Source organism: Chionomys nivalis, chromosome 21 (assembly GCF_950005125.1).
Source record: "Chionomys nivalis chromosome 21, mChiNiv1.1, whole genome shotgun sequence".
In the NCBI taxonomy this organism is placed as follows: domain Eukaryota; kingdom Metazoa; phylum Chordata; class Mammalia; order Rodentia; family Cricetidae; genus Chionomys; species Chionomys nivalis.
The window spans coordinates 21598909-21623261 of NC_080106.1; the positions used below are offsets into that span (position 1 = coordinate 21598909).

General features: G+C 50.5%; 2 protein-coding genes across 2 annotated transcripts in view; one reads left to right on the top strand and one right to left on the bottom strand.

Moving 5' to 3' along the window:
* Nucleotides 1–2424: 2424 nt before the first annotated feature.
* Plekhg4 (pleckstrin homology and RhoGEF domain containing G4) lies at nucleotides 2425–10522 on the top strand. The gene is made up of 21 exons (XM_057754275.1): nucleotides 2425–2893; nucleotides 3053–3148; nucleotides 3222–3345; nucleotides 3435–3528; nucleotides 3606–3680; nucleotides 3759–3875; nucleotides 4046–4144; nucleotides 4244–4392; nucleotides 4536–4674; nucleotides 4823–4939; nucleotides 6317–6499; nucleotides 6727–7229; nucleotides 7300–7546; nucleotides 8194–8283; nucleotides 8360–8581; nucleotides 8674–8844; nucleotides 8923–9100; nucleotides 9483–9599; nucleotides 9723–9959; nucleotides 10045–10160; nucleotides 10475–10522. The coding sequence occupies exons 1-21, from the start codon at nucleotides 2425–2427 to the stop codon at nucleotides 10520–10522; spliced, it is 3591 nt and encodes a 1196-aa protein (XP_057610258.1).
* A 512-nt stretch (nucleotides 10523–11034) lies between these two features.
* Kctd19 (potassium channel tetramerization domain containing 19) overlaps nucleotides 11035–24353 on the bottom strand; it is a 31683-nt gene continuing 18364 nt past the window's right edge. The window contains exons 4-17 of the mRNA XM_057754276.1: nucleotides 23510–23701; nucleotides 22006–22137; nucleotides 21725–21811; nucleotides 19957–20167; nucleotides 18741–18901; nucleotides 17368–17471; nucleotides 16810–16952; nucleotides 16547–16630; nucleotides 16146–16260; nucleotides 14948–15581; nucleotides 13242–13430; nucleotides 12918–13072; nucleotides 12634–12735; nucleotides 11035–11211 (exon numbers count right to left, since the gene is read on the bottom strand). Coding sequence (XP_057610259.1) covers nucleotides 11098–11211; nucleotides 12634–12735; nucleotides 12918–13072; nucleotides 13242–13430; nucleotides 14948–15581; nucleotides 16146–16260; nucleotides 16547–16630; nucleotides 16810–16952; nucleotides 17368–17471; nucleotides 18741–18901; nucleotides 19957–20167; nucleotides 21725–21811; nucleotides 22006–22137; nucleotides 23510–23701 — 2423 coding nt within the window. The 3' untranslated portion in view covers nucleotides 11035–11097. The remainder of the gene's footprint in view (nucleotides 11212–12633; nucleotides 12736–12917; nucleotides 13073–13241; nucleotides 13431–14947; nucleotides 15582–16145; nucleotides 16261–16546; nucleotides 16631–16809; nucleotides 16953–17367; nucleotides 17472–18740; nucleotides 18902–19956; nucleotides 20168–21724; nucleotides 21812–22005; nucleotides 22138–23509; nucleotides 23702–24353) is intronic.

Here is a 24353-nt window from a genome sequence, read left to right on the forward strand (position 1 = left end):
TGGATCTGTCGCTATCGGTGGCTTTCTCTAGCTCTGGTTTCCATGTGACCCACAGATGGAGCGCTCAGAATGGTAGGGGCAGTGTGCCTAGTCTTAGATACCCCTAAATATATATTCCGTGCCAGGCCTGAAGTGCAACACTAGAAGCATAAAAGTGGACAGCACGCAGTCTGCTTACAGGGCACATTCTGTGTGGAATAGGAAAGCCACATCCTAGTCCTGCCTCTGTCTCTGCGTGTGTGCCCTCCCCTGCCTGCCTGCTGTTCTCAGTGGGCCCAGGTCAGCCAGGGCTTGTGGCCTGATAACTCTTATTTGCTCCTATCATCGGGAGGGGGTGTGTACCGCCAGAAGTTTCATCTACGTCTTATTAGCTCCTGGGGGCCTGGCTGGTGGGTGGAGGTGAGCCTCAGAGGAGAGAGGGAGCCGGGAAGCGGGAGGCAATGACTCAGTGGGGCTGGCCTGGGACAAGAACCAAGGACAGAAGCCAAGACTAGACTCAATGCTCCCTGAAGTTAGAGGAAGGAGGGACAAAAGACATGCCTGGGGGCTGGGGCTAGAGCAGGCCAACTCTAAGGCCAGCCCTGCCCCTTTGCTCTTCCTCAGAATTCGTCTCAGAGTCTGAGATGCATAGGGGAACTGCTGTTGTTTCTACCATGGCTGCAGCTCATACCTAGATCCATGAAGGAAGCATCTGTCTTAGAGCCAGGAAAGGCATTGTGTCCAGCGTCCCTTCCTCCCAGGGACCAAGGCCATGGCGTAAGGCTAAGAGCCTTTTTCTGGTCATATGGCCAACCTTCTTACAATCTTCCTGCGAATTCAAGTGTTAGGTCAGGCCCACTTACTCCAAAAGGACTTCAGACCTCAGAGCTGAGAACGAGAATGGATGCCCCAGCTACCTGGGTATCTTTCATCGGTTCAAGATCCCCTAGCTAAGGGTGAAACAGGAAAGCTGGCACTAATACAGACATCCGACACATCAGGCCTTCCTTGGTCTACCTGACAATCCCAGGAGAAAAGAGCGGCTTTGTTTTACAGGAGAGGAAAATGAGGTGCAAAGGGAATGGAGGACCCCACAGCAGGTGAGTGATGGAATCAGGGCCCAGCTGGTAGCTGGCTCCTGGGCCCCAGCTTCTTTAGCCCCACTTTTCTGTGAGTAGGGAAAGAGAATTTCGGGGGGACTCTAGGAGGTGGAGGAGTTGGGCCTCACAGATTTTGGCAGGCCTGGGTCAGTTCCCACCCAGTTACATCACTACCCTCTCCACATTCCGGTTCAACCAGCAGCACCGTCCAGTCACGGGATCACACAATCTATTTCTTGAAACTCCGTTTGTTTTTATTCATTGAACCTGGGGGCTCATGCAAACTAGGAAGGGGCTCAGCCACGGTGTTACACCCCACAGGCCTTCCCACATGTTTAGTGGTAGGTGGGCGGCAGGCTGTAGTGGAGAGCCTGTCCACTCTCCAAGAAGACATTACACGATCAGCTGCCTGGGCTTAGGGCGTCTCTCTAGGCGCCTCCCCTAAACCTGGCCCCACACGTCTTCTTTGAACCAGACTTGGGGGGTTGCAAGCGCTGAGTGGTCCTCATCTTGTAAAAGGTCCTGAGTGGTCCTCATCTTGTAAAAGGGAGCTGGGCAAATATTCCCATGTCCCAGGAGGAGACCGGTCAGAAGCCTTGCCCTCCTTCCACTGCAACATCGAGGGAGGGAGGGAGGGCGCGCCAAGTTCCCGAGGCGCCGAGAGTAAGAGCCCACCCCACTTGCACGGGGGTCGGGAGGCAGCGCCATCTGCTCCCACTGTCTAGGCGCCTCTTCCCAACGAACCTGCTGAGCTGTGACTCGGTCCTCCAGCCCCTAGAGGGCGCCGCGTCCCCAGCGGCCTTGCGGTCCCTTTCAGCCGCCAGAAGGTGGCGCCCTCGGACGTCGGGCGGCCTCGCGGTACAGGTCGTCGAGGCCGTGGTGCGTTTGCTCTTCGTTTGTTCGAGGGCGGCGTGGTCGGCATGGTCGCCCAGGCTTCACAGTTCCCCCGCAGCGTGTCCCAGGGGTATGAGCGTGCAGGGGACCTGCGAGGAGCCGGGAGCGCGGGCCCAGCCGGCTAGGCCAGGGCCTGGCTAAGCCGGGCGCGAGGGAGTGTTCGGAGATGGGGCCACCCGATAGCGGCTCACGGGAGCACTACCCGGCCTTAGGCCCGAAAGAGACTCTCTGTGTCTTCCCTCACCAGGCTGGACTACTAGCGAGGCGACGCTTCCTGGGACCTGGGACCCAACCTAGCGCTTCCTACTGCCTAGTGTTCCCGGTTTGCCCGCCTTTGGAGTCTAGCCCCACCATTTTCAAACCAGTTCCTGGATGAGCCGAAGTCTCCTTTCACGCCAAGGCCCAACCCCTTACCCTCTTGCCCAGAGCGGCCCACTCTTACCGGAGCGTGATGGAAGGGCCTCTTGAGGGTGGGGATGTCCCCTCAGACTCCCAGGGCCTTGCTGCAGAGGGGAGGTTTGCTGTGTGCGGTTTCGGGAACACCCAGGAGGAGGAGGAACCTGCTCACCAGATCCAGTCTATGGACCCCAGACCTTCAACACCAGCAGGGGAAACCCAAGGCAGAGGGCTCCAGAAAGGCTCCTTGTCCGAGAAGCCTAAATCTCTTCCAGAGCAGAGGGCTGCAGATGGGTCAGGGGACTGCCGGAGGAGCATATTAGGAGGCCTCCCTGCCCAGGCAGAGGAGCCAGCCTTCTCTGGAGTGGAAAACCTCTTGTACCCTGTGTCCTCTCACGTCAGCCTGACACAGGGTGAGGATGACGACCAAGGGGGAGGCTTGATAGGGGACCCGGGGCCAGGCAAAGAGCTGCCAGCTGTCGTTGGCCCTTTATCAGAGATGCCATCAAAGCTACTGGGGGCAGGTAAGGGAGACTGGGAAATCTGGGAAGGGAATGGGGCCCTCTGGAGGTGGGCATCGAGATTTGGGAGGTCGTTGACCCTACTCAGACTGAAGCCCTAGTCCGTGGAGGGGTCCCAGGGAGATTGGCCCGATTTAGACCCAAATCATTTCTCTTCTCAAGACCCTCATGGATTCGGCTTCCCTCAGCCTGCTGACTACCTCCTAGCTCAAGACCTCACCTGGGAGTTGCTGGCCAGTGGCATGGCTGCCCTACCAGGTAGCTAGAAAATCTAAGATGAGGAGGAGAAGGGGTGGCCTGATTGCCAGGGCTCATTTCCTCCTCTCCACAGGGACACGTGATGTAGAAGGCCGAGCAGTGTTGCTTCTCTGTGCCCACAGTCCAGCTTGGCTTCATCCCAAGTGCAATAGCCATGAGCTTCTGAGCCTTTTGTTCTACCTGCGAGGCATCCCCAGGTTTGAGGGAGAAAGTTGTGGGGCTAAAGCCTGAACCATGAGGTCCTATGGTCTGGGACGCAGGTATTGAAACAAAACTCACCACTTAGGTCCGAAGTCCAGGCCCTGGGACTGACCATACTAGTTGATGCCCGAATTTGTTCCCCGAACCCTTCTCTCCTCTGGGGCCTCAGCCAGCTACAAGTGAGTAGAGGATTGGACTACCTTCCGTCCATTTTCTGTCTAAGCCAGGGGTAGGGCTGAACTTTGGTTCCTTGCAGCAGGCAGCCCCAGGAGCTGTGCACCAAGTGCTGCTGCTTGGAAAGATGCCAGAGGAAATGCCTCCAGCACTTCAGGTACCGAGCCAGGTTGGCTCCGGTGGGGTGGGGGTCTTTGTCCACACATTCCTGCATCATACCTCCCTTCTCCCGCAGTTCAAACAGCTGTCTTCTCATCAGCGCTTACTGGCCCACATTCCTAACGTGGGGCTGCCTGCTTCACTGGGAGGATGCCTGCCTTACAGCCACCAAGCCTGGCTGAATTTCCGGATGGTCAGTGTACCAGGTGGGGTTGGAAGGTTGTGGTTATACAGGTAACCTGGACCTGTGGGACAGCTTTCCTGGGTCAGCTTGGACAAGACAGAACTGGCCGCAGTGTTTCTGGAATCCCGGAGGCTGGGAGCACCCCTGCACCTTGGTCATGCTCTTTTGTCTGCTCACAGCGCCTGGAAACCCTACAGCAGAAATGCCAGGAGACTTGTGCCCTGCTCCAGGGGATCATTAACAGTATGAAGGCTCTACGGCAACCAATGGCGTCTGGGGTGGGTGTCACCCCCTCTTCCCAATCTTGAATGTTCTCTTGGTGTCCCTTTTCTCTCCCATGTCCCTCGATGCCTGTTACCTGTTACTCCTGATTACAGGAAGTTGCCCAGCTGCTACAGCAGGCACGGTCCCTCATGCAGCGGGTGTTAGATTCACCACAGTTATCATGGCTGCAAAGCCAGGGAAGCCTGGAGCTGGCACAGCTGAAGCAAGGGATGCCGGAGGTGATCTTGAGCCCTGATTACAGGTAGATAAAAGCCCAGCTACCAGATCTTAGCCCAGCTCAGCTCCCTATATTTGTGTCAAGTACTCAGTTGGTTGGCTCAGCACATGGTAGATTTGAGCCCCAGCGTAGGAGAGTGGAGAAAGGGGACAATATGCTCTTCACAGGTCTTCAGTAGACAAGGCTGATGAGCTGTACGGTGAAGTGGATGAACTGTTGCATCAGCTAACTCTGCAGAGCAACCAGCGAGTGCGGGCCCTAGAGCTCCTCCAAATGCTGGAAGCCCAGGAGGGCGGGCTGCGCCAGGTGGGAGCTGCTTATCCAGAGCTCATCCTGCCCTTTGTCTTAGCTGTAACCCCCCCCACACACACACACACACGCACGCACGCACACACACACACGCACACGCACGCCCACAGCAGCTGTCTTTGTTTTTCTACTTGTGCCCCTCCAGATTGAAGTGTGGCTAGAGGAGGTGGGCTGGCCAGCACTGGAGGAACCAGGGGAGCCCTCGCTGGACATGTTGCTCCAGGCCCAAGGCCCTTTTCAAGAGCTTGACCAGATTGCCCAGGTCGGTTTGGTTACTGCTCATTCTGCAGGGACTGGGACACTTGTCAGGGCGAGGATGGTGGCGTGAGTGAAGGCAGACAACCCTTTTGCTCTTGGAGGTTACCATTCAGCAGAGATCAGTTGTCATCAGAGGTTCATGGCTCATAGTCTGAAGAGAAGCAGCATGGGAGAATAATTTGGAATCAGTTGGGAAAAACAAAAGTTAGGGATGGAGTGACAGTGAGGTGAAGTGAAGTGCGTCTGGAAGACAGATACCAGTAAAAACCTTAAGAAGTTCTAAAATCAGATCCGTGTTCTAGGACGATGACCTTGGTTTCTGGGAACATGGATGTAGAAAATCCAGTTTAGAGGTAACTGTAGTAGTCACGGTGGGACACACATTTGTCTCTACTGTCTCTGGGGATTGGTTCCAGGACATGCCTTGGATACCTAAATGTGTGGATGCTCATGTTGCAGTATTTGCGAGAGCCAATAGATATCCTTTCATACTTTCTAGTAATCTATTATGGAAACAGTTGTTAGATTATATATTCGGAGAATAATGGTAAAGAGTCTTAATATGTTCACAGGTACAATTTTCTCTCAAACACTTTTAATACAAAGCTACTTAAATCCTTGAACCCACACATATGGAATCTGAAAATGTGGAGGGCCAACTGTAACATTTTATTTGACTAGACTGGCAGTTACATTGGATTTGGAAAGTCTGTAGGACTTGATAATACAGCCGTGTGAGAGGGTGAGAGGACCCAGGGGATAAGGGCATTTGGTGGAAGGCTTTCATGTGCCCAGTCAGCTGTGATTTTGAAATGACTTTCAGGGAATGTGGAAGGACTCTGGGTATTGGCCTGGAGCCTTACCGAGGGGGTCACCTGTTGGTCATGGTGTGGATGTTATTTGGGGTTTGGTCACCTGTTGGTCATGGTGTGGATGTTATTTGGGGTTTGGTCACCTGTTGGTTATGGTGTGGATGTTATTTGGGGTTTGGTCACCTGTTGGTTATGGTGTGGATGTTATTTGGGGTTTGGTCACCTGTTGGTCATGGTGTGGATGTTATTTGGAATTTGGTCACCTGTTGGTCATGGTGTGGATGTTATTTGAGGTTTGGTCACCTGTTGGTTATGGTGTGGATGTTATTTGGGGTTTGGTCACCTGTTGGTCATGGTGTGGATGTTATTTGGGGTTTGGTCACATGAGATTGTTCAGAAGGAGCCAGGTGAGGGAGAGCAGGAAGAACCATAGAGAGAGCATCCAGAAGAGAGAAGGCTAAGTCCTGCTGAGGTGCAGACTCAGAAGGCCTGAGGTGGGGGAGGGTGGAATGGGCAGAGGGAGGATCTAAGTCTGGGCTGGATCCCCAGCTGAGCCCATCTATCTCCAGGAACAGGTCAAGCAAGGGGAGAAGTTACTGCAGCCACTGGCTGACTGCGAAGCCGCTGAACTGGGACCTCTTGGAAAGCGCTTTCTGACCCTGAGATCCCAGCTGACAGAATTTTCCAGAGCTTTGACCCAGAGGCACCAGCGATTGGCAGATGCCCAGAAGCTGTTTCAGTTCTTCAAGCAGGTGGCCTAGGGGGTCCTATCTCTGGCTTTGTGGAGGTTGCCCAAGCTCTGCCAGAGTCTGAGTGCATCCTATTTGGCTTTCAATCTTACCCCAAAATTCAGTTTCTGGATGGTAGCCTAGGACCAACCTTCCAGAGCTAGCCAGTGGGTGGGACAGGGAGCACGGCAGGAGTTACTGCAGATGTGCTGGGGTCTTGCTTTCATGTCTTTGTGACCTTGGTGTTGCAGGCCACAACATGGATTGAGGAGGGGCAGCGGGTACTGATAGAGCTGGAACAGGAGCAACCAGAGGTTGTGCTGCAGCGGCTGCAGCTGCACTGGACCAGACATCCTGACTTGCCTCCTGCTCACTTCCGGAAAATGTGGGCTCTTGCCACAGGCCTAGGCTCAGAAGGCATCCGCCAGGAGTGTCGCTGGGCCTGGGCACAGTGCCAGGACACCTGGCTGGCTCTGGATCAGAAGCTTGAGGCAGCACTAAAGCCACCATCAGGAAACAGCACAGCTACCTTGCGTGCCAGGCGGGCCCCTGCTATACCCACCATTCCTCCACTGAGGAAGGCGTACAGCTTTGATCGGAATCTGGGGCAGCATCTTGGTGACACTGTCCATTATGGCCACTATGCAACAACTGTTTCTGACTCCCACAGACCTGAGGCTGGAAGTGATGTCCGGCCCAGGTCATCCCCTCCTGTGCCTCTGTCAAGCAGTTCTGACTTCAGGAACCCCAACAGGTATAGGTGGAGGGCAGGGTAGGGAGGTCAGTGGAGAGTGTGTTGGGTCCTGACTCCATCTACCTCATAGGTTGCAGCTAGTATTGGCGGAGATGGTGGCCACAGAGCGTGAGTATGTCCGGGCCCTCGATTATACCATGCAGAACTACTTCCCTGAGCTAGATCGACCTGATGTACCCCAGGGCCTTCGTGGCCAGCGTGCACACCTCTTTGGCAACCTTGAGAAGCTTCGGGATTTTCACTATCATTTTTTCCTGCGTGAGCTGGAGGTTTGCACCCGGCACCCACCTCGAGTGGCTTATGCCTTCCTGCGCCATGTAAGTTCCATAGGTCATAGAAGCCCTAGAGTACTTCTGGACACATACATAATGCCAGGTTCTGTGCAGAGAGTGCTGTGGCTCACTGGGTACCATGGGGAGAAATTAAACTGCTACCAGGATACAGCTCTGAGTGAGACCCACAAAAATCTTTGCCTCTTAGGGTATTTTTAGTTCATCAGGGGAGATGTGCAAATAAAAACCATTCTGGATTATACTTAGGATGGTAAGAAGCAGGAAAATAGCCTATGGATTACATTTGGGCAGTGTTTCCAGTTTAAAAGAGAGGAAGTTTGAGTAGAGGCCAGAGGAGGAGCAGAGAGTGAGTTCTACCCCCAGAGAAAAGGTCTAGTGGACATCATGAGCCTGACTGAGTATAGTGAACACCAAAGTGATGGTCTCAGAACCTTGGGCAGGGCAGATCTGAATGTGGGGGCTTTCTGTGGAGGCTGGATAGCCTGCATAGCAGGTTCTTGCTAGACTAAACTCATTCACGGTGGGATCTGCATAGGGAGGAGCGCCTTGCTCTGAGCCACTTACTGGCACATCTTTGCCCTTTTGAGCTAAGAGAGTGGTGTGACTGAGGTGGGGGATTTCTTTTGGGAACCAGTCCTCTGGTGCCCGGGCTGAGCCATGTATCCTTGTAGAGGGTGCAGTTTGGGATGTATGCACTCTACAGCAAGAATAAACCTCGTTCTGATGCCTTGATGAGCAGCTATGGTCACACCTTCTTCAAGGTAAGAGCCTAAGGCGAGGAAGAACGGGATGGTGGAATACTCCAAAACCCTTTGTGATCTCCCACTTATGTGGCAGGAAAAGCAGCAAGCACTGGGAGACCACCTGGATTTGGCTTCCTACCTATTAAAGCCCATCCAGCGCATGAGCAAATATGCCTTACTGCTGCAGGAGCTAGCAAGGGCCTGTGGGGGCCCCGCACAAGAGCTGGGTGCCCTTCAGGCAGCCCAGAGCCTTGTGCACTTCCAACTGAGACATGGCAATGACCTGCTAGCCATGGATGCCATCCAAGGCTGTGACGTGAGTCATCCCAGGCCATTCTGGGGAAGCACCCTGGGTGTAAAAGAGGGGGGTTGGAATGATTGGACATCTACTGGACTTCAACTTTGCAGGTTAACCTCAAGGAACAGGGGCAGTTGGTGCGACAGGATGAGTTCACAGTGCGGGCTGGGCGCCATAAGGCCTGTCGTCGTGTTTTTCTCTTTGAGGAGCTGCTGCTCTTCAGCAAGCCTCGTCGTGGGCCTGCAGGTGTTGACATATTTACCTACAAACGTTCCTTCAAAGTGAGTCCGCATGACCCTGAGCTCTGCCTCCAGGCCCCCATTTATTCCTCACTAAGCCCCTTTCCCCTGACCATGTAGATGGCCGACCTTGGCCTCACTGAATGCTGTGGGGAAAGCAAGCTGCGCTTTGAGATCTGGTTCCGTCGTCGCAAGGCCAGGGACCTGTTTGTGCTGCAGGCCTCTGACGTGGCCACCAAACAAGCCTGGACAGCTGATATTTCCCGCCTGCTCTGGAGGCAGGCTGTCCGCAACAAGGGTGAGTCCATGTACAAGCCCAAAGAGTATATGTCCTTCCAGGAGCCTGAGAAAGGTTTAGGGTCCTTACACACTCTCTGGGAAGAGGGTGAGGCCCCCAGAGTGCATTCTGCCAGAGACGGGATGTCTAGGGATTTGGAAAAGCTTGGGAGGAGGGTGAGGTGCAGCAGCAGACAGTACAAGGGAAAGAACATGAAGTTTTTTCTGCATATCAGAGGTCTTATGCCCTGAAAGGAACATTATTATAACTTTCCCAGGGGTGCTTGGGAGCAGAAAGTCTGGCACCAGAAAGGATCATGGGATGGGATGGCTAATTTCTGGGCTATGGGTCTATATTAGATACGGCCTAGGGGGCCTCACTTATGCCTTTATTCTCTACTCAGAGGTGCGCATGGCTGAGATGGCATCCATGGGTGTGGGGAACAAGGCCTTCTGGGACATTGCCCCCAGTGAGGAAGCTATCAGTGACCGCAACATTGACTGTGTCCTAAAGAGACGAGGTAGTGGGTCTCCTACAGGAGGTGGGAGTGAGGAGGCAATATGGCCTTTTCCCACTCCTGGACTGTGCTTCCCTGGCGACCTCAGGCCAGACTGGACTCTAATCTCCCCTCTTTCCTACACAGGTGTTCGCTCTAGGGCCTCCATTGCCGTGGCTCCATTTGAGTATGACAACCCCTATATGGGTGCCTTGAGCTCCCTTCCTGGAGACCGTGCCTCTTGTTCTGTTGTGGGGTCTCTCAATCTGCACCTGTACAGAGACCCCGCTCTTCTGGGTGTTCCCTGGTGCCTGTATCCACCCAACTTCCCAGAGGAAGCAGCGCTGGAAGCTGAGGCAGAGTTGGGCAGCTACCCCTCTCTAAGTATGTGTGGGCTCTGACAGTCAGAGGTAGGAGGCGTGACTTGGGTCTAGGCCTCCTCTGCTGACAGCCCGATCCTCTTCCCTAGCTCCTGAGGACTCAGAGGTCTCATCCCAGTGCCCATCAGCCAGTGGCTCTAGTGGTTCTGACAGCAGCTGTGTGTCAGGACAGACCCTGACCAGAGGCCTTGAGGACTTGTCCTGTGTGAGTGCCATCTCTTGCCTTATGCTCACCCACCCCTCCCTAACTTACCCTGGGCAATAGCTGCCTTTTCTTTAGGGGAGCTGGAAATGGGTGGGTCAGAGCCATTCCCCAGATGACCCCATCTCCACTCCTAGAACCAGAGAAACAAAGCATTCATGCTTGACTTGGCACCATAGGTTTGAGTCCAACTTGAAGATGAACAGTAGATACAACAGCCAGCCAGTGACTCCAAGGAATACCACACCTCTGAATCTACTATAACCAGCGCATGGCTGGCTCCCGGGCCATCCCCACTGCACCCTCATACCTAATAGGAACAGCCTTCTTGGTCATCCTTTCTGATGTCTGTAGACACCAACTGACTGGGCTAAGGCCTTTCCAAGGGCATCTGGATACAAAGCCTAAATGAGCACCTTGATCCCAAGCTCCTGGGATCCTTCTATTCCCTCCAGCTACCACCCCAGTTATAAGTTAAGGATAGGACGGGACAGAAGCTGAGTATTTCCAGACTCTAGGCTGGCAGAGTACTATGGAGCTCTCAGTTATGAGGACCCAAGTGGCTTCCCAGCAGCTGCTCCTTAACCTTTGAACTCAGTGCTGGTCTCTCCAAACACAGGGACCAGCCTGCCCCATGTAGGCCCCCTTATTCTTGAATTTGTTGGCTCCCTATCTCCAGCCTCTTGTTTTTTGGTCATCTTGACTTGATGCTCTCTGAACTGCTTTCAGTTAGACTTATCTACTGATTTCACTGGTCACTGACTCTCAGTCTTCTCAGAGAAGGAGTCTAGGCATTTGTCTTGTAATTTACTCTTTTATTTGTTTATAATAAAAAGAGAGTGATTTGTATCATTGGCTGGGCATGTGTATTCTGGGTATTTCCACAGTTACAATGAGCCTTGGGCAAGTGGTGGTCTGTGGGACCAACATCTCTGGTACTCTAGCCCTCTTGTAAATACTTGCCCAGGACTGAGTACGAGACAGACCTAGACAGTCCCCTCTGGATGAGCAGGTCCATGCAACGGCCATACTTTCTGGCGAAAGGCAGTGTGAGCTGCAAGGAAAGGTCTATCTTATCCCTGGTTTCTAGGCAGTCAGCTAGTCTAGCTCTGGGGGCTCCCTCTTCTGGGTAGGGGAAACAAAGAGAAAACCTCATTACAGGGTTCCTTTGGTACTCTGGTGCTCAGTTCTGCCCTAACGCTCTCACAGGGCTCTGGCTCTCAAGAGAGCTGACCACAATGACAGTAAAAACTATGCTTTCTGGCGCTTGTATCCCACTTCTAGCCATAGTCACTGACTTTACCTTTATAAAGAACACACAAGCTGGAGAGGTGCCAGTAATTGGGCAGTCGTGTGTTTGAGGTGAACATCATTATCATTATGTACTTGATTATAAAAAGCCAGGTTACTGAGAAATTTGCTAAATCTTTGACACATATAATGCTGAAATTCTACAGAATCAGAAAACAAATTAAAATCTTGTTTGGTCTACAAAATGAGTTCAAGGTCCAAATAGGCAGCATAGCTAACCTGCGTCTCAGACTTTAAAAAGGAGGCTGCTGGCATATGCACTTGCCTGGGTTGCAATGTACTTGCCTGGGTGGCATGATGCCAAGGGTTCAATGCCCTGTGCAGCAAAAACAAAATAAATAGGGGGAGGGATTCTACAACCTTGACCATTCTTTTGCCCTTTTTTTTTCTTTTTTTAAAAAAATGTTTTTCAGTCAAGCACAGTAGTGTAGGCCTTTAATCCCAGCACTGGAAGGAAGAGGCAGGCTGATTTCTGTGAGTTTGAGGTCAGTGTAACCTATGTAGTAAGTTTTAGGACAGCCAGGGATAGATAGGGAGACCCTATCCCAGCCCCTCAAAACCCCCAGAATGTTTTTAGAAAATGCTCTAGGGGCTGGGAAGATTGTTCTGTGGTTAAGAACACCTGTTGCTCTAGCAGAGAACTGGGGTTTGATTCCCAGCATTCACATGGTGGCTAATAATTGTAACTCCAGTTTCCAAGGGTCTGACGCTTTCTTCTGGCCTCTGAGGGTACTGCATGCACACAGTACACAAACATTCAAGCAGGCAAAATACCCATACACATAAAATAAAAATTCTTAAAAAATAAAACACTGTAGAGGCGCTTAAGTATATAAAAATATGGTGGTATCATAGCTAAGTAGGGACTAGCTATTACTAGCCCTAAAGGCCTACCTCTGTGTCCACATGCTTGAGTTAATATGTGCTTCCCAAGTAGGCCAGGGTTGTTAGTGGTGAAGGCATAGTTGGTGTCATTAAAGGAAAACTATAAAAACAGGTTTTTTTAGCCTTGGTTGGTTAATTTTAGCCATCTAGCTCTATGGGACCAGAGACCACTGACTTAGCTGGCCAGCTCTCTAGATGGCAGTACTAGCCTGGCAACAACAGTATCCATGTAAGGCATTTACAGAGTTGCCATTCCCTATACAGGACAGATAGGCCTTACCTCTACCCAGCTGTACAGACGCTCCTGAGTGTGCCGGTCATCCTTGAAGCCAGTGATGGCCAGCAAATCCACCACAAACTGCTTGGGGCTGATGTTCAGTGTCTACCAAGAGAGCCTACAATCAGGCAGGGCCATGGACAGCTCCCTTCTGCTTTTCTATGCCTGCCTCTCCAGCTATTCTTTTGTCCCTGCCTTCTCCCCTCCTCTTGTCTTATATTACTTTTTGCAAGGGCAAGGAGATACATGGGGAAGAAACAGGGTGCCCCAAGGCCTGTTATACATACCCATAGCCTGTAGGCTAGGGACACCACCTTGGCTGTGATAGCTTTGGGGTCCTTTTGCCTGATGGAATCCAGGATGATGTCAGTCAGGAAGCGGTGACATTTCTGTGCATAAAACATCTCTTCCCAGGACAAAGAGAAACTCAAGAAAGTCACTTCTGTGAAGGAGAAAGAGTAGATATGGCTAAAGCTGCTCATAGTCAAGGCCTTAGAGACAGCCACAGGGCAGGGAGAAGGGCAGAGCTCTCAAGGGACATTTGCTCTTGTGTGTGGGCTCTACATCTTCACAAGCAAAGTACAGGGCCAGGCATAGCTCCAAAGCCTCACCTCGAGGTTGGGGGCTGGCTGTGAGTGATGTATGCTTGACATCCATCTGGGTGGTATAGATGATACTGTCTTCAAAGAACATGCAGGAGCCATCACTACCCACCACAGGGGGGTGGGTGACTTTGAGGATGACTCCTGGGTTTTCTGTCCCATTAACAGTAGGCAGAGGCTGTTCAGGGGCAGGGGTTTCTGTGAAAACAATAGACGGGTTCTTCTTAGGGTTGGGAGCCTAGGCTTGAAATACAGGCAGAGAGGAGCCTTCTGCTGGGGACAGATTGGAACACTCATTTACTCAAAACTTCAGAAGTCTCTGCTTTTTGGAAGTGATACCCTGGCCTCACCACTTCATTATCATGGCATTGTTGCAAACCCAATCCTAAGTTTCAGAACTCTAAGAAACTAGTATCCTCATGGGAGACCTGCTTTTTCCTAAACAGAAACTGAGTAGCAGTGGATTGGGGGTTAGAGAGGGTGGGACTGGAAGGAGAGGAGGGAGGGGAAACTGCAGCCAGGATATAAAATAAATATTTTTTTTTTTAAAAAAGTGACTAGTATCGCCAGGTGGTGGTGGTGCACGCCTTTAATCCCAGCATTTGGGAGGCAGAGACAGGTGGATCTCTGTGAGTTCTAGGCTAGCCTGGTCTACAGAGGGAGTCCCAGGATAGGCTCCAAAGCTACAGAGAAACCCTGTCTTGGGCTGGAGAGATGACTCAGAGGTTAAGAGCATTGCCTGCTCTTCCAGAGGTCCTGAGTTCAATTCCCAGCAACCACATGGTGGCTCACAACCATCTGTAATGGGGTCTGGTGCCCTCTTCTGGCCTGCAGGTATGCACACAGACAGAATATTGTATACATAATAAATAAATATTTTTTTTTAAAAAAAGAAACCCTGTCTTGAAAAACCAAAGGGTAGGTGATAAGAGTACCAGAGTACTATAGGAGGGAGTTCTGTAGCTAGAGAGAATAATCTAACATGGCCCTTCTCAGCAAACTTCCCTGGATTTTCTCTCCACCGCTGGCCACAAACTCTCTTAAGCTCAGTCCCCTTAGGCCCTCCTGGATGGGCCTTAGCATCTCACATGCCATGTGTGCTTTTCCCAGAGGTCTAGTTTCTTTTGTTCACGCACTCCAATAAGGACCCTTCCACTTGCCACAGCCAACCTAGATACCAGGCTCTTGACACCTGTCTCCCTGCTTTGCTCGACTGCTCAGCCTCCTTTGCCCGGTCTGGAATGCATCCATGCTGCTGATACTGTCTTATAATCATACTTCCTCTGTCCCTGAGCAAGCTCCAGAAACATACACCTGATCATGTGCTCCCTTTAAAAACGCCCTTCAGGGGCTGTCCATCCCTCTTGAAGTCAGAACAGAGCCCCACATTCTGAACTTGGCCCACAAGACCTAGCCTGATACGACTCCTGTCGCTTGTATGGCCTGTGCACCAGAAACCAGGCTTCCAGCCAGAGAAGTGCCCTGTGCTTCCACAGACACCCTAAATGTTCTCATCCTGCTGACTCCCCAGTGCTCCCATTTCCTGGGTTCTCCTTCCACAAAATACTCATCACTTCACCTATGTGGCCACTCATTTCTGTATGTGCTGCCTGGCACAGAGCTGGCATCAGCGACTAGGAGGTTTTGGTCCCTGCTCTGTCACTAACTCTCTAGTCTTAGCCAGGAATCTAGTATTGGTTGGAAATGAGACTCACCTCTCTCCTTGGGCCTTTGTTTGCCCCAGTCCTTTAGGGTGACAGCTCTCTTTGTGGGGAAGTATGGCTTAAAAGTTGGCTCTGGACCCTTGTCTTTCACTCCAGCTCCAGCTCCAGGCCCAGTCTGGGGACCAGTGTCCTTCTCTGAGTTTATGGAATGAGTTTTCCAGGCAGCTGAGGTACCAGGTTGGGAAGCAGCCTCACTTCCTGAGGGGACATGCAGGGTAGCCTCCTCCAAATTGCTGCCCCGGGAGGCTGCCACTGGCTGGAATTCCCACTGTTTACAGTTGACCATGTCCCATTCCCTTACCAAAGAGATGAGCTTTTGCATGGGGGTGACAGGAGGGTCTTTGGCATCAGATTTCTGTGTGAGGTTTATAGTGGTACACTTCTTCTTGGGAGGGCTCTCAGAGTGACCTCCCCAGTGTCTGGGGTTGGCACATAAGCCAGAACAGTGTGAGTATGTGCTGGGATTGCCCCCTCTCTTGGCATTTCTGCATAGGGAGACCTGGATAGTACGGGTATACTGTTCAGCCTCTTCCATCTGGCTGGACCTGGTCAGGTTCCCTTTGGCCTTGTTCCATGGAGTCCTGTCACCGCAATCTTGGAAGTCCACAGGCATGCAGGTTGTGGTCTGGAGAGGGAGAGGCACAGTAGCTGTGGGCCTGTTGTACATTATCAAAGTCTCCCCAAGACCTAATAAGCTGGGCTTTAAGACAGCTTTTTTATCCAGAACAATCTTATCCCCTGAGATGGATTGCCATTCAAGTTTACTCAGTCTGAGAGGGCGTGGTACCAGCCCAGGCAATTTTTTTTGTTTTTTTTTTGTTTTTTTTTTTTTGTTTTTCGAGACAGGGTTTCTCTGTGGTTTTGAAGCCTGTCCTGGAACTAGCTCTTGTAGACCAGGCTGGTCTCAAACTCACAGAGATCCGCCTGCCTCTGCCTCCCAAGTGCTGGGATTAAAGGCGTGTGCCACCACCGCCCGGCTCAGCCCAGGCAACTTTTATGTTCCAAAAGGAAAGATTATCATCCCAGGGCACAAGTGGCTAGCATACCTCTGTGCCTTGAGGCTCAGAAATCAGTTTTTGTACCAGTAACTCATGTGGGACCTCTTTTACTATACCATCTGGGCCTGTCCTGTGAGCCCTTTGGTGGTGATGTTTGAGAACGATACCAACCAAAGAAAGCTGGGACTTACTTCCTTGGCATCTCTACTGAACTCTGCCATCGACCCTGTTCCTTCTGTCATCACATGCAGCTTCCTAATAGGAAAAGCTTCTTCATTTTCAGATTCTTTTTCCTGAGTCCATGACCTACAAAGAACAAGAGGGGTTGGTTAGTGAGGGGAAGCTTCCAATCAGCCCAATAGCTAATTGGTCAGGCCTGTCCATTGAGCGGGAATTAGTAATTATAGTCAGTGGCAAAAAGGGGACCGTTAAAGAGTTTTGCGTAGGACACTGGCTAATTCTGAGCCCATTTCACCAACCTCCTCCCCCAGCTATGAGGACAGGAAGTTTCACTGGCAGGTGAGGACAATTCTAAGAGGAGTTTGTCGACGTCCAGGTTCTAAATGTGGGATCTAGAGAGCACTTTGCTTACTTGTATGCTTCACACTGTGCAAGGGCCTCTGAGAGGGCTGGAATATGATATTCCTCCACCTCCTGGCAGAAGAGAGGCCATTCCCTGCAAATGACAAGGAGATGGTAGACTGGGGGAGAGAGGAGACATGAACCCTAAAGAAGATGCCTTGAACAGTAATGCCCATGTTGAAAATAATGGAACCTCTTCCCGAAAGCCTACAGCTGAGGGCTGTCCTAATTGCAGAGTCAACCTTCATAATCTGATTTCCTGGGTTTACTTACTTAAATTCTGATGGTAAAAACAGTTTTCCAAGTCTCAGGAAGTTGAGAATGTGTCGGAACATTTGGCCATCACCGTGGATGAGCAGGGTCTGTCCATAGGTGATCCAGTATACTCTCTGAGTGTTGGATAGCAGTTCTGGATACTAGAAGAGGGTTAGACATCAGAACCAGTCCCAAGGTCTCACATTTTAGTAAGGAGTAGGTTTTTAGATTTCCATCTCTCTGTATATTGGCCGTAGAGATAAAAAGTGGAGAGAATCTAGGGAAATTGCCTACTCCTCTTCAACTGGTAGATCCCCTACCTACTCTTGGGCTTTGGAAGTCAACCCTATCTCCTTGGTACAGGCCCCGAGAACCAGCCTCTTCTCTACCCACATCCTGAAGCCTTCCAAACATGCTGCTCATCACACCCACAGAATCAGGGCATTCTTGGCAAGGGAGCTGGGGAAAGGATCTCTGGCTAAGCAGTGCCAGAAGCTGTGTGAAGATCATGTTACAAGTCCCAAAGATGTTCAAGTGGGGAAGTCAAAGTGGGAGAGCAGCTAGGTCTAGCAGTACCTTCATCAGGGTCTGCAGGGTGGTTGCATACCAGTGGCTTCCAACATAAAGCTTGATGATCTGTTGGGGTGAATATATAGTGATCCCTGCTGTCCACTCCTCATCTGTGGAAGTCAGTGAGAGGGAACATATCATATGACAAGAAGGAGAAACAGTAGGACACTTTGGTCAATAGTGTTAGCATGGAAAGACTCCATACTCTCAAGCCTCATATTGTCCTGCCTATCTGAGAAACAAACCTCTGCTGCTCACACGCTTCCAGGAGAGCGAGAATGACTCGGAAAGACAGCTCTGAGAGTTGGCTGCTATCTTGGGTGCATTCTAATTCCAAAGGCCCTGTTCCTTCTTCCTTTGCAAGCTAGGATGCTGCTCCTGTCCCTCTGCACTGCCAGCCCCCTGTTCTGCGGCTGGTCATGTCCTAGGTGTGCAACTTCCACGCGTCCACTCAGGATGGACTAGGAGTCCCTGTTTTCATACAGAATTAGACTGTGAACTCCATAAGAGAAGAACTGAGCCCAGGTTATATGGTGGTGCTCAGTAAATGCTGAGTGTTGCTGAGTGATAGAAATACAGCTTAAACTTTACAGAAAAACATGTTAATAAGAGTTTATTAATCAGCTGGGCATAGTGGCACACACTAATTACAGCACTTGGGAGAGATAAGGGCAGGTGGGTCTTTGTGAGTTTGAAGCTAAGCCTGGTCTACACAGTAGGTGTCAGGACAGCCAGGGCTACATAGAGAGAGCCTGTCTCAAAAAAAAAAAAAAAAAGAGTCTGTTAACTAAAACAACATTGCATTTGGACAACTTAGACCCATGTTTGATCACTGCAATTTTTTTGTTGTTGTTTTGTTTTGTTTTTTTCGAGACAGGGTTTCTCTGTAGCTTTGGTGCCTGTCCTAGAACTAGCTCTTGTAGACCAGGCTGGCCTCGAACTCACAGAGATCCTCCTGCCTCTGCCTCCCGAGTGCTGGGATTAAAGGCGTGTGCCACCACCGCCCGGCGATCACTGTGCAATTTTAATTTGACAAATTCGTCCTTGTGTCTCTGCTCCATTCTAAATGGATTCATGGGCCATTTCTTTCTGCCTGGCTGTGAGAAACAAATGGCAGCTTGTGTTAGCTCCAAGGAGAGCCGTGCATTTGGGGATCTGTGAAGCCCCAGACGAGGCATCCTGTCTGATTTTGAGATATGGTGTGGAACTGGTGAGGAGAGGGCACACAGCATCATAACATGAAGTTCTGCCTACCTTTCCTTCTCTCCCATTTACACTTCTTGGCTCTGGCTCTCCTCTCTAGCCTCTAGACCCTCCCTTGATGCAATTTCAAACCCAGAAGCTTTACTGTGTTTGAGCATAATAAAGTAAACATTTACCGAGCACATCCATGGGTGGCAAAGTCCTCGGCTCCAGGTGAGTCTTCAGAGCCACTTTCATTGGCTCATAGGTGATGTCCCTCTTGTCCAGGAAGGCACAAAGCTCATACACCTCAGAGATGGTCTCAGTCAGGGGCAGCCGGCAAGTGCCCAGCCAGTTCCTACCCAAAGAAAAGCCTATTGTGAAGCCCTATAGTTACTACACCGTAAAGGAGTCTGGCCCGTAAGCCTACCATGATCAGGGTGTCTTGTCATGAAACTTCTAAGTGTGGCACCAGAAGAATCATTTCCTTGATTTATCTTGGGGATTCTTGAAAGAGAATGAGCCTAGACACATGCGCACCCCCTTCAGACCTTTCTCAGCAAGGCCAATCCAAACTTAATTTCATGCCTTAGGGTCTGGGCTAGGCCAAAACCCAGCCACCTCATGCTGGAAACCTACTATGACTTTGAGAGATTACTAACACCCTTTGTACCTAGAGAGAGACTAAGGTCTGAACACCAGTCCTCTAGTCCAACTCTCTTTCAAAAGCATTTGTATTTGCCTTCTGTGACATTGTAAGTGGACATGTCAGGGAGAGATGGGCCTAAAGGTTCTAAAACGACACAATTAGGTCAGGTAACCCTTCCCCAAGAACTGGGAAACCCAATCCTGTCTTCAGCTTTGGTACTAATGAGTTTTGTAGCATTTGCAGAGTCGTGCTTTTTAACCTTCTATAGAAATGTAAAGTAATCCGTGCCCTGGCACTAATGGGCATTCTGAGCCCATTTCTCAAGGGACCACATCCTCTGGAAAGCCTGCCCTGCCTTGTTTCTCAAGTGATCACCCTAGGCTCCAGTCTCCTAAGGCTGGATAGAGCCTTTGCTTGCAAAGAGGTTTGCTTGGGGTATCCAGGACTCCGAATGTATGATTGTGACCTGGTAACCTCAGAGTGAGCATTGGGAAATGACTGACAGAAAACAGAAAATGGAACACCTAGAGCCTTTGAATCCTGGAGAACTTTGTAAATTATCTCAGCCTGTTCCTCAGAAGCCCAAACCTGGTGGTGATGGTGACAGAAGAGGGAAAATAGTGAGATATCCCAAAGACAATTTCCCCTTAGCTCATGGGAAAGGCTTAGAGTTGTTTCCCAAGATAAGGACATCCCAAGATGTTCCAAGATGGGCAGAGCCCAGTCGATGGACAAAATGTTTCCAGAGAGAGACTGGGACTTACTTGACATGCTGGAAGAGGACCCCATTCCCTGTGATGTACAGTCTGCTTCCATCCAGCGTGCTCTCAATGCGAAGCTGTCCCAGGGCAGAGTCTGGATACTTGACCAGAAGGCCCAGTGCCATCATGTACAGTGGTTTCACCGACTCCAGACTAGCTGTACGGCCCCCCTTCCCAGGGCTTGGAGGAGGACAGGAGGCCCGGGAACAACCACCTGTGTTAGGGAGAGAGGGATGACTCCAAGATCTTTGATCATACCCGAACTGAACACTCTGGGTCCTCCTGCTACCCCAATTAGGGCTTAAGTGGTGAGATGGAAGTTGTTTGTTTATACAGTCCAAATCTGGATCACTTTAACATTGGTAGAAGTTGGTGGACACTTATTAAGTTTAGAAGCCAAAACTTGAGAGGTGGCACAGTAGGGAACACTGAGCCAGCTGAGAAGCTTCTAGTAGTTTTCGATTTTTTTTTCTTTTTGAAACTGGATCACTTCCAGGCAGTGGTGGTGCACGCCTTTAATCCCCGCACTCAGGAGGCAGAAGCAGGTGGATCTCTGTGAGTTTGAGGCCAGCCTGGTCTGCAAAGCTAGTTCCAGGACAGGCTCCAAAGCCACAGAAAAACCCTGTCTTGAAAAACCAAAAAAAGGAGAAAAAAAAAAAAAGAAAAAAAGAAACTGGATCACTGTATACACCAGGCTGTCCTCAAACGTGTGATCCTCTTGCCTGTCTCCCACGTGCTGGGATAAGAGGTGTGCACGGCCATGTTCCTCCTGTTGGAGGATTTTCATGTCTTATTTCCAGTCCTCAGAGCATGCCTATCAGAAGTCTACAGATGAACAAACTATCCGCAGCCCTGCCTGACATTGTGGGTTAGGGCAGATTACCAGTGACTTCGAGTTACACAGGGCTGGGGTCTGAGCTGTACCCTTCCAAGGCTATGAAAGAGCCTTGGTTGTGATGCTTTATAGAAGGTTAATACCTCATGTGTTTGAGGAAATCCTGTCTGTAAATATACTGCCATCTTTTCATTGCCTATGAGGAGCAATGACCTGTGCCACTCTCCCACATCCTAACACCCATGCTTTCTGAGAACCAGAAGCTGCTGGGGCAGGAACTGAACTGACATCCCTCTTAGTAAACTAGGACGTCTTGGAACAGGTTCCTGAGACCGGCTGCAGAATGCCACTCCTCCCATACAGAGAGCACATTCCATTAGCCTGGGGAGGGGCTGAGCCTCATTCCATGGGACAAGCACACAACCAGGCCATACTTCACACGTGTAAGATAGTTCTCTACGTTTGTTGTTGTTTTGGGAGCTCTCAGAAGGCCTGCTGCCCACCTCACCTCCCGCATGTCTGTGTCTGCCCACACCCATTCAGCTAGCTTCCTGAAGCACATGTGGAGGTTTCCATGGATGTGCAGTAGCTGGTGAATGATCTGATGAAAGGCAAATCAAAACTGTCAAGAGGAGCAGCTGGAATGAGGCAAAGTCAGGAGCACAAAGGCCTGACCTGGACAAGGGTCAGGGACTGTTAGGAACAAGCAGAAACAGGCAGAGAAGTCAAAGAATGTGAAACAAGGCAGTGAGAGGGAAGGGGAATTGGGCTTCGGTAACTGAAGAACCAGTGGAAAACATGCCCAATCCTTTCTTCTTTAGCTGTTCCTGGAGGAGGAAAGATGGGAGCCGCAGGTAGAAGCCCAGGATTTCCACAGAGGAACAAACAGCACCTGCTTAGGAAGCTTGTCCTCAGGCTCAGCCTGCTCCTCAGGACGATGCAGCTTGGTTTCCCACCCAAGGTTAGGCTCCTCCTGCCCCAGTCTAAGCAGGCCTCCCTTTGGCCCTAGCTTTGGTTGCAACGCTGAGTAGAGAGGGCATAAGGGGTTTTAAGCCAAACTTCTTTTCTTAGATTCTAAGTCAGTCACAACACCTGTTTCTCACTACCACTCAAGTCCAAAGTGACTGTAAGGGGAGTTGTTTGCCCTTGGCTTCTGTAGCTCAAGCCCAGACTGTTCTAGAATATCAAGAGGAGGTCAAAGTTCCTGGGCAACATACCTATACTCATCCGGTACAGCCGTACAGCTTCAGTAAGCTCAGGGATTTCCAGGATTTCTACCTCTGCTTCTAACACATCCATGTTGGAGAAGTTGTCTGGTAGTAGGATCTTGTGTGAGCGGAGAAAGTTCACTTGAAAAGCAAAGAGAAACAACCTGAGTTAACAAAGCATATTCATGACTAATCTTTCCATGTCCTGGCAGATTTTGAGTGCTTCATCTCATGTTAGGCTCTCCTCGTTTGGAAACAATTGCTAAACATACCTGATTAGGTTTGCTCTGAGGCAGTGGTTTCCAAAGACCCCAGATTACTTTGTTTTCCTGTGTCTGAGTCCATGGGTGTGACTGCCCCTGGCCTGGCCCGGCCCTCCCAGGCCCTCTCTGCGAACACAAAGGCCCTGAGAGTCTTGACCCGAGAGCAGGTCATTCCAAAAGAGGGAGTAGTCTTGTTAGAGAGGAGAGGCCAGACCTGGCCGAGACTGGGCTGCCAGGTGTCCCTGCTGGATTGCAGTATGGGAGGGCAGAGAAAAACACTAAGTCCCTGTGTGAACAACTCAGAGATTCAGAAGCGCAGCACAACAACTTCCTAGGTGACTCCGAATCTGGATAGCTGGGCCTCAGGCATTTGGGCCCCTGACATAAGTTGGTGTTTATTGTTCTGCCCATTTAGCTGCTTGTCTACTGCTCGGGTTGTCTAGATAGTGGAGTGGCTATTCAGTTCACAGGCCAGCAAAGATGGTCCTGGGGCAGCGTGGGAAGGGAGGTTCCCTTCTGAGTGGGATAAGAGCGCACATCCCTCCTTAGCTCAAGCTGCCCATTCTATGTGACTCTGGAGAAACTATCATCATTTACCCCCTTTCTTTGCACTTAAAGTGTAATAGAAGGGAGGGTAGGTAAGATCTTTGAAACAACCTTATTTCCTTATTGTATGGTGAGAGCAGGTGAGGCCTAGAGCCTAACTAGAGACATAAGTGAAGTATAAGCAACCAGAGTTCAACTCAGTCCTTTGTCCTTACCATCAAGTCCTGTGGTCATTAACACTAATTTAGGGAGTTCCAGTGCCCCTTTATAGCTAGGGTGTCACAGAAGAAATAGGAGCTAAAAAAGCTCCGAACTGGACTGGACATGTTGGCACTCAGGAAGCAGAGGCAGGCAGATCTCTGTGAGTTCGAGGCCAGATTCGGAGTCACCTAGGAAGTTGTTGTGCTGCGCTTCTGAATCTCTGAGTTGTTCACACAGGGACTTAGTGTTTTTCTCTGCCCTCCCATACTGCAACTCTACAGTGTGAGTTCCAGGACAGCCAGGGTTATAGAGAGAGAGACTGTTTCAAAAACAAAACAAAACAAAAAAGCTCTGAGCTACGGGAGAGCTTAATGATGGACTCTGCCTGCCTCTTGGAAGATTATGTGTTTCTACAGCCTCCACTCGGAGAAGGTCCTCAGGCCCTTGTGGTGTGAGTAGGGGTTTGGAAAGGGCAGACGGCTGCCCCTAGACAGAGCAATCACCAATGAAGCGGAACTCGCTGCACTCGCACTCGATCAGGGCCACGGTTTCGGCCAGCCACAGCAGGTTGTCTTCTGTCACTAGGCTTGGATACTTGGCTACCAGGTCGAGGGGCAGGAAGCAGTAGTGCACTTCCTCTTCTGTGTCCAACAGTGGTGTGTCCATGAGTCCCAAAGGTGCCTTATCGTGAAGACCTGGAAGACAATGAACAGAGGTGTCACCACCTCCTTGAGGCCAGTGCTCCCACTGACCCAGGGGTCCCGGAGGAAGATGGAGACCACCAGGGGACAGTCTCTGCCATATGCTTCTTTCCCCCTTTTCTCTTTCCAGATGTAGACTTCAGGTTAAGAAGGAATGTTCTGGGAAGCTAGGCACAAGAAATCTGTTTTGCATCGTTTTTTTTTTCTACAGACAGTAAACAGATTTTGAATGATACGACATTTTGGCTTATGTACCCAAAGTCACTAAATTCAGTTATCCATGTCTCTTCTTTAAGATTTATTTTTATTGGGACTGGAGAGATGGCTCAGAGGTTAACAGCCTGGTTGTTCTTCCAGGGGTCTTGAGTTCAATTCCCAGCAACCACATGGTGGCTCACAGCCATCTGTAATGAGATCTGATGCCCTCTTCTGGAGTGCAGGCAGAACACTGTGTGTGTATATATATATATATACATACATACATACACACACACACACACACACAAATAAATAAGTCTTTAATAAAAGGATTTATTTGTATCTATAAGTGTGGGTATTTTGCCTGTATGTATATATGTGCACCATATAAAGGCCAGATGAGGGCATCAGATTCTCTGGAACTGGAGTTAAGACAGTTGTGGGCTGC